General features: G+C 28.7%; 1 protein-coding gene across 2 annotated transcripts in view; it reads right to left on the bottom strand.

Moving 5' to 3' along the window:
* Positions 1 to 10,243, bottom strand: part of galene — a 31,507-nt gene that overhangs the window by 20,923 nt on the left and 341 nt on the right. For both annotated transcript variants that reach the window (XM_014418942.2, XM_014418943.2), the window contains exon 2: positions 4,028 to 4,274. In XM_014418942.2, the coding sequence (XP_014274428.1) occupies positions 4,028 to 4,274 (247 nt within the window). The remainder of the gene's footprint in view (positions 1 to 4,027; positions 4,275 to 10,243) is intronic.

Below are 10,243 nucleotides of genomic sequence, written 5' to 3'. Positions count from 1 at the left end.
CAGTATGGAGAACTCTCATTGCAGATGGACTTCATCCATATCATTATCAACGGGTACAAAATTTATTACCACAAGATTTTCGGCAAAGAAGACATTTTTCAGATTGGTACTTAAACCAAGGCGAGGATAATCCACAATTTCCAGGAAATATTCTCTGGACAGATAAAGCTGCCTTTACAAGAAGAGGTATCTTCAGTCAGAAAAATAATCACCTCTGGTCGCAGGAAAATCCCCATGGAATTCGTGAGCATCATTTTCAGCACCAGTTTCAGTGAAATGTGTGGTTGAGGATAATGGACAATATTTTAATAGGTTCGCATTTCTTGGCACCTCGGCTCAATGCAGGCACATTTCTGGAATTTCTTAATAATGATTACTATGATCTAGTTGAACATATTCCACTACACCTGAGAAGGGACATGAGGCAATGATGGTTGTCCTGCACATTACGGAAGAGGTCCATGACAATGGCTAAATGTTAATTATCCCAATCAATCGATTTGACCAGTCACTAATTTAACCAACTTAAAAAAACCAAAATTATCCCAATACAAACACCTAAGAAATGTAAACAGTTATTCTCATTGTACATGAATAACTAAGATTCATTTAGAATTAAGTTATTAAGTTATTTAAGAAGAATTTTGACACCGTAAAAAAAATACATATACAAATCTTTAATAACTGAAATAGGATATTATATAAAAACAACGACCCGTATATATAACTAAACATATATTTCTATATACGTATGTTAGGTTCACTAACAATCTCAATGTTATTTTATACTGTTTTTTTTTTCTTTCAGTTTATTTTTATCAAACTCTAAAACATACCTCATAAATAATAAATAGCAAAGAAAAATAAATTGTGCAAGTGTACAGCATAAAGCAAAGTAATAATTATTGTTCATACTAATTAATTATTAATTAGTGAAATAAAAACTTTTATAAAAAAAATAACGAAGTTATTTTTTTGCTATTATTATTATATATTGTATTGGACTGCGAGAGGGGAAATGGCGTAATAGCCCAGTGGCGTAGGAAAAAACATTATTTTTTTTACTTTTAATTCAATGAATAAATTGTTATCTTAATCTTATATTTTATCCTTGTATACCATTCTCATAAATTGCTAACACTTAACGAAATACCATTGAATGAATAGAATTCACAAATCGTCAGGGTTTACCTTTTCCAAAATCATATCTGGGAGTAGTGATACCTTTTTTGTTTACAATATCCCATTAAATATCATATTCCGATGCCACTCGCTACTGACAAAGTTTGCAATGTAACAGAGGAAGTATGTGAGTTGGTTTCAAACGTCTGTTGACAACGTTGCATCACCAAGAGTGCTTGGGAGGCTTGAAGATGAGAGCGGGGAGTCCCAAAATAATTTCCAAACACAACAGATTTATATAATAAGTCCCATAAAAACTGTATTCTAATGTTAAATTTTGTAAATGAGGATGTTAAGGATAAGAGATCCTGAAATAATTTTTTTAAGAGAGCTGGTCTGATTAAAGCAATATTTCAGACTGCATAAAAATTAAAACTTTTTTGAAATTCGATTTCATAATTTTTGCAACCTTCATGTTTTTTGGTGTGCTGGAACCTAAAATGAATTCCGTTTTCTCCCATCGTGTACCGATTTTTCAGTATTTCGTGATATGTTATTGCAGTTTTGGAGCACAAAAATCAAGAAAATCATTCATAGCACATGAGGTGCTCAACCTATCAACTTCAATTTTTTATGGTATACAAATGACATTAAGATACACCACTTGGTTCGTCCGTAGCTCAGATGGTTAGGCCTAGGCCTATGGTTGTGAAATTTGCGGGTTACGCCGGTTCAAATCCGGCCTTGGGGGCGTTGACTTTTTTCATTAAAGGGATGTCTAACAAAATGAAAAATTTGACCCCCCACCATGGTTAGAATAGGTTGGTAACCTGTAGATATCTTGGCAAACATCATTTTCGCTGTGGATTGCATTAATAATAATAAAATTTAAAAAAAAAAAATAAATAAAAAAAAAAAAAGATGCACCACAAGGCACGAATTGGATTCTTCTAGCTCAATTTGAATCTGAGATATAAGATAATTTATTATAATTGTTTACATAATTTTGAGTTTTTCTGTTTTGTTTTTTTATTTGTCTTTTTTAACCCAGATATTTGAGTTTTAACTTATTTATATGTTTTTAAATTTATTTGTTAGTTTTTGCAATTTTATTTATTGTTTTTTTAATTATTTTACAGCTATGGGTATTTAATTTCTATGTTTATATTTATTCATAATTTCGTTTGAAGTACATTGCATTTGTTTAACGGATTGAACGTGTGTTACGAATCACTGCATAAAGGAGGTATGAAAGAGTGGGATAGAGAGAATAACGTAGACAGGGTGGAGAAAAAAAAAATTCAAAAAAAAGAGTGAATAAGAGAAATTTTAATATAACTTTGTATGAGAAGAAGAAGGTTGAAAAAAATTATTAAAAATATATTAAAGTTTGTAAAAAAGATAATATTTGAGATATATTTTATTTAGGATATAGTTAATTGTTGTTTGAAAAAAGAAAACGTAGAAAATAAAATTATATCTTGTATCTTTAATTAACATAGTTAGTGTGTGTATATATATTCATACATCAAATCATGGATTGGATAAGTATGTTGTGTTTTATAGCAACCCGATGTATTTGGAAACCAATTCTCTCTTTTTGAAATCTTGCCAATATCTACTTTATTGATACCATGATACCAGAATAAGAGAAAACAGTTTTTTTTTTAATGGTACTAAATCATTTAAATTTGGTAAAAGTATACACGAATAAGCAAGGTTTCAAGTTGATCTAGGAAAATGTTTGGTTTTATTAGAGATTATAAAATTTTATTTTGGAGCGTTAAATCAGATTATTAAGTTAGCTTTTTGTTTGATTTTTTTATCAGCTTAATTTAATTTTATATAAATAATTTTTTTATTTAATTTTTTGTACTTATTTTTTATTAATTAAAATGCTATGTGCGCTCATTTAATCACAAAGTCTATAAAAAGAAACATTGTATTTTTTTCAGTTCCCTGAAAGAATAAATTCGTTTGAAAATTTTCTTAAATCAACTGTATTTATAAGTTCGTCTATAACATGAAGTATATATTTTCAGGCAATTTAAAGAAACACAAATATATTTAAACAATTATAAATACATCATTTTATATCTCGAACTCATATTCATTTAGGGACTGTTCTCTTAGGGATTTGTTCCATTTGTGATATTTTAGCGTCCTTTTGATACCATAAAAAATTGAAGCTGTGAAAGATTTACTTGTTTAATGGTTTCGATACAAAAAAAAAAAAAAAATCTTAAAATTCAGCCAAAGTTATCAAATCAAACTTTTGGTTATTGTTATTGGTCAAACCTGTTATTGCCTCCACTGGCTCACTACCAGTGATGCGGCGAGAGGGATGCGCTGGGATCTCTTGAGCTCTGCTCTACCCCTCACACGTGGGGGATAGAGTGGGCTCAGGGATCCTCAGGTCGATTCTGTAAATATTGTATATATTATTTTATCATTATGTTATTTTATTTATTTATTTTTCATACAGATAGTCTGATTATGTTCATCTTGTCTATTCTTTTGTTTGTATATATTTTAAGAGAGTTTTTTTTATTTTATTTCATTTTTTTTTTTATTTTTTTTTATTTATTTATTTTTTTTTTTACTTATTTATTTAATTTTTTTTATTTTAGTATGTATGAGATCATTCATCAATATTACCTATTGCCCACAACTGTGTGGCAGATTGTAATATCTATCAATAAATAAATCTATAAGGCCATAACCTGTTATTGTTTTATAATTAACATTACTTTTCATAATCTATTAGTTGTTAGAATTTATCAATATCCCTCTTCATCGCATAATGTTAAATTTACACACGTGTGTGTATGTGTCAGTAATTGCATGCGCATTTGTATTTGTGCATTAGAATATTTATGAAATTTAATGTAATATTAATGTTTACCAATAGTCGTTATAACAATTATGGAATAAAATAAGGCTCCAGCGAAAGTCCATTGGAGAGAGTTGATATCTTCTGAACCGTCCCAACCAGATTTTCTCATAGCTAACACCAGATCGTTTTCAAATACCTTCAGCTTTTTAAGAGCGTGAATGGTCCAATTTTCTTGGCGGAGAACTGGAGAATCTTTTGTATAAAGCCACAAATCTTCTGTTAAATTTCTTCTCATATAAGTGATATTTTCTTTAACCTGTAACAAAAATTTAAAAAAAAGTAAACTAATTAATATTCTTCAAACGCAGAGTTGGACAGGAATCATAAGTCATCATCCTTTTAAAGTTTCAGTTGCACTATAATTACGCAAATATAAATGTGAATTAGTGGTTTTGGAAAACAATTACACTGGAGAATTGGAAGTCACAATTATAATTACTTCTTGATGCTAAGTAATTGCAATTACAATTATAATTACTTCTTGAACCACACTAATTACAATTACAATTAAAATCACATGAAATTTAACTCATATGTGAATTCCATTTATTTGTACATATTTGTTAGCAGAAATCCCAAAAGTTAAAATAAATCGATACGCAGGCGTTCCATCATAAAAACGTTCAGTATCTTCGAAAACACATAAATAAACACAAATATGTAAATCTATACGCTAGTACGCAATCTTAAACTGGATATGATTTTCATATCTTGGATCCATTGTAACATTTATTTTTTTCCGTTTTGGTGTTAATTAATTGTAACTACAGTTACAATTACTTACAACTACAGTTACATTATTTGATTATAATTACTTGGAATGCTAGGGAAAAAATAATAATTACATAAGAATGTAGTTGGTAATTGCAATTACTTTGGTTCAGCTTGTAATTGTAATTATGGTCCCACAATTACAATTAAAGTAGTTCACTAAAATATTGCAATTAAAATTATAATTGTACTACTGCAATTACAAATCAAAGTAGTTGGAAAGAAATTGTAATTACTTGTATCAATAATAATCTTTCAAGACAAATTTATCATAGTAATTGTGAAACAATTACAATAAATAACCAGTAATTGTACTGCTACTATTCTAAATTACAATAATTGTAATTTTTTTTCCCCCAACTCCGTTCAAAGGGTTATACTGCTTTATCAATTATAACCTTTTAAGGACAAATTTAAACCCTTTTATAAAATACAATGCAATGTACAAAATGTTACATTGGCATTAAATTTAAAAATCAGGATCTAGCTTATAACAAATGCTAAAAATTCTGTAAACATCCGATTTGCTAAATAATTACAATTTTAATAATCAAAAATTCGATTTCGAGAATGTAAACATTTTAAATAAAATTAAAACAATAAAAAAAAGAAACGAAAGATAGTAGATACCATTTATATGACAAGTAATGTAGTAAATTTTAAATCAGTTATAAAATATTTTAGAGGGGGGGGATGTAAAATTTTTCAGTAATGGAATTTCCCAAGTTTCTGGTGATCTGATTTTTTACTAGACATCTGCTCTTTTTCACATTATGGTAAAATTACGAATTCTGGTCCAAAAAATGTCTAGTTTTTTTTATTATTATACTTAAGTACCTACCCTGTTTTAAGTGTACCTTGTTAGTAATTAGTTCGTGTATTATATATTTTAATACACGAGATACATAAGCCGACATCACAATCCGGGCAGTAGTATCTTGTTTCCTTCCTCACTTCTTTCCCACTTATTCGTTTCGCACAGCACACTACATAAGTAACAATAAATCTGCCCGTGACCGCCACGGGATAAACCGTCAATAGTTTAAGTCAGTTATAAAAAATGTGGCACAGCATTATGAACTTATATTAGAATTTTTTTTTAATTATTAATTATTTCAGTTTTGAAGATCCTTATTTAAACTCAAGCCGTCCAATATATAAAAGAATTGAGCAAGTAAAAAGAGGGTTTAAATTTTTCCTTGAACTATTGCAATTCATATAAAATTGAACTAATTAAAATTATTTACTAAATAATTCAAAAACACTATCCAAATTATAGTCTCAAAACATTTATTTCATTTACACGTCCAACGTTTCGGCCTGTCAACCTGTCAACATAACAATCAGGTTGTAATAAAAGTGTATAAATAGTGGTAAAAGAGAAAAATTTGACTGTGATTTTTAATGTATTTTTGACATATTAGATATAAATGTTTTGACCTGGGCAGAATAGCCTGTATGGAGTTTTTTAAAATGGTTAAATGATATGTCTCATAGTAAATTAAGTAGATTGTCCCTGAAGATGGCCGAATTGGCCGAAACGTTGGACGTGTAAATGAAATAAATGTTTTGAGACTATAATTTGGATAGTGTTTTTGAATTATTTAGTAAAAAAAATTGCCAGTCTCAAGAAAGAATTTTAAGATTATAAATAATTAAAATTAGTTTTCTTCTATATCACTGGGCTTTGGAAGATTGTATAACTTTCCTTTTCTTTTCTTTTTTTTTTTTACGAGAATAAAATCTGAAAATCAAAACTACAAGTCCACCATGTGATAACCTAGACGACCTTTGGAGAGAGATATAAGAGCTTCAACACAACAAACCTATTAAAACTTTAGATAGGGATGTTTTTAGGAGGAGATAGAGAAGAGGGAATTTGCGGTGTCAATATGAGGGTGTCATAGAAAATTCGCAATTTTAGAACCTATTTCGAACTGTGGAAATTGAGGTTAAAACATTATTCGAAGAGGTTATTTCTACTCAAAATTCCTTATAAGTGCTATTTAGAGAGGTTAGTTTTCGAAATATTTTAGAAAAAGAGCAGATTTTCGGTTAAAGAAATCAGAAGACCGCCATAAACCTTGGGAATTCGATTAAAATTACTGAGAAATTTTACATCCCCTTCCCCTCTAAAATATTTTATAACTAATTTAAAATTGACCGCGCCTTCTATATTAGCTGTCATGTAAATGGACTCTATTATCTTTCTTTTTTTTTTTTTTTATTGTTTCAGTTTTATTTAAATTTTTACATTCTCGAAATCAAATTAGTGATTATTAAGAATTATTTGATAAGTTCTTAGTTTTTATATTTTTAGAATGCTTTGTATTTGATATATGTTTGATTCTTTTTTTCATTCAATTTTGTGATGTTTTACATATGTAACGTTTTGTACATTTTATAAAAGGGTTTAAATTTGTCCTAGAATGATATTCTTTCCCCCCTCCTTAAAATGTTCTTACCTAAAGTTTTAATTGGTTAGTTGTGTTGAAGCTCTTATAAAAGATCGCTTTGATTATCAAATGGTGAAGTTGTATTTTCCATTACATTATACAGCTTGTAATTTTAATTGTATTCCTTTGTGGTACCATCGATCTAATACTGTTGAATACTTTATTACAAAAATGAGAAATGAAAAGTAAGCTATTATTAAATGCTATTATGAAGAGCTTGTTTGTAATATGATTAGGCATGGAAGTCCACGATTTATTTACGTTAGTGTGCTGGATTTTCCTATGTTAGAAGTGTTTTCATCGTATTATAAGGAACTACAATAACTACCTCAGTGGCTGTAGATAACATAATAAAGAGTAATAGTAACAGTATATCTGAATAACTACAATAAAGATTAACAGTTACAATCTGTCTCAGTAACTAAAATAAAAAGCTTGAAGGATCAGTCTTTTTAATTAACTTTTATAACATTGTTCATCGGACAGAATGTGCCCTTCTTGCCTGACGAAGATATCCAAACGAACAACATATTAAATATATAATCTATACTCATTATAGATACCACATACCATTTATTTATAATATATAATGTACAACAACAACACAAGGGTGGTTAAACACCCTTTTTTGGTAGTCGTACCATTGAAAATTTAATTTAGATTTTGAGAACCTTCTTTATTAGATTTTGTGTCAAATCAAAATGTCCTGAAATGATTGGACGTTTTTTTTTTTTCTCGAAATATAAATTTTATTACATATGTTATCCTCAAGTGTGACAATTATGTTGAATTTAGTAATAAATATAGTTCATCTTTCTACCGTTCACATGTGTGGTTAGGGTAATAGGAATGCCCAATCCCAATTCTTGTTAAGGTTTGGTATTGGTACGCATATAAACATAAAATAGATTTTTTTTCTTTCTGTGGTGAAAGGGTTATTTAACCATATTTGATATAGACATAATCAAAATTACTAATTATAGTTAAGGTGGTAGAGTATAGAAGATATGGGGGATGGTTGTGGAATGCCTAACAATGGGAAACCCCTGTTTATAGCATACGTTATAAAAAGGTCGCTGTCCCTTTGTATAGAGCGTACGGAGATCACAAGGGTTCTGGTGATCCTCGGATCTCTAGGGTTCCGCACACAATGGCAAAGAGACCTGACTACGAGATGTCATTTGGAAATTATTTTTTTAAATATTATTACTATTTACATGTAGTATTTGTCAAGCTGTAGTCTGCGATAAGAATAATTTTACACAGGCATATTCAACACTAACATTTGACATATCGCATAAGGTAGCCCAAGACAGATATGTGACTTTGAAGTTACAAAAACATGGCTGTTTAGGTAAATTTTTGTCGTAAAGGCTAATAAGCCGTGTTTTTGCTACTTGATAATCTGAGTGTTTTTTTAAAAAAAATAAATTTTTTTAATAAACGGTGGGGAATAAAAAATTAAATTTCAAAACTTTTTAAACTCAGGGACGACGTAGATAATTCAGAGAAACTGAGATAGTATGGCAGTCTTGGATATCACTCTATTTTTATCAATATTAATCTAATATTTTCGACTTTCATTTAATATCTATAATCTTAGCTCTGTAAAAAGTTGTTCTTTCTCTAAGTGAGTAGAAGGCGACTTTTACTATCGTAAATCTTTTTTTTTTGTTATTATCAACATTTAGTTCAGAACGAACACAATGTATAAATCAGCACCTCCTTACTCTGCCTAGAATAGGTTTAGAACCTGAAAGATAATTTTTTCTTCCTGCCTTATTAGTCTAGTAAAATTGCAAATTAATGTAGAAGTAGTCTTCAACTAATTTCTTTTATTGGAATCTAATGTAAAACTTTGCAAAAGACGATAGTAATAAAAAACACTTTACAACTTCCAAAGGGTGCGTAATTATATTTCTAGGTCTTAATAGCCAAAACTACTAACGTAATATTAGTAGCTTAAATTTGTACGACTTATTTGTATTTGTATTTCTTAGTGAAATTTAAAAGATTAATTTGCGCAAATTTTAGTGTACAAGAGGTGTAAGGAAGTATATATCATCGTATATTTCGAAAGGAAATGTAATGCGAAATAAAAGGTTTATCCTTTACTATCTTACTAGTTATAAATAACATACTTCAACAAAAAAGCCTGATTTAAGTTCCTATACGATTAAAGTTTTGAAAATGTCATCACATATCCACAGATTAAAAAGAAATATAAGGTCTTAAATTTATTATAATTCATTTTATCTCAACATTTAGAGAAGTGAGTTTAACACATCTGTTGGTCTAAGAAGTTGTAGAAAAACTAGGTTTATTCGTAACCGCAATAATAGCTTAAACAAAATTCGGACACGATTTCTTAGGAGGTGAACCGATCAACGATAAAGCATTTGTTTTGTTTTTCTAGATACATTTTTGTGATGTATCCGATTGATTAAAAAAATATATCTTTCGTAAAGCTTTCTAGTGTCATAAAAACGTGAATTCACCTTATCGGAAACGCCATAAAAATATATTTAGAAAAAGTATCTGTGATTGTCACTATTGTTATCTATTATCTGCTATCATTATAAATAATTATTTATTTTTGTTTGAATAAATTTATTTTTCGATGAATTTAGTCGACTGTAGGATTTATAATGGAGAAAATAATCAGGATTCCACTATTTTTCTCCAAAATAAATTTATTAGAAATTAACTTTTGAGATGTGTTCCAATTATTTGATGATAAATGTGACACTAGAAACTTTCTTTTTTACGTTAATATATTTATTTAATAGCAAACATTGCCCAGATGAAATTAGTTCATCGTTCTCTCTGGTTTATGACAGTCGCTATTTTATGACAGCTTGTGTGTGTTTGCTTTGCTTTTCTAGGTCTTTATAAAATATTTTTAATTTTTAAAAGGGAGAAAATTCAGGGTTGAGCTTTAAAAAAATAAAAATACGTTTCATGTAAACTTCATAATCCATCATGTTACTAAAGATGT

Source organism: Halyomorpha halys, unplaced genomic scaffold, assembly GCF_000696795.3.
Source record: "Halyomorpha halys isolate HHAL.00 unplaced genomic scaffold, Hhal_1.1 Scaffold213.1, whole genome shotgun sequence".
Classification (NCBI taxonomy): domain Eukaryota; kingdom Metazoa; phylum Arthropoda; class Insecta; order Hemiptera; family Pentatomidae; genus Halyomorpha; species Halyomorpha halys.
This window is presented reverse-complemented; position numbering and strand designations above follow the sequence as displayed.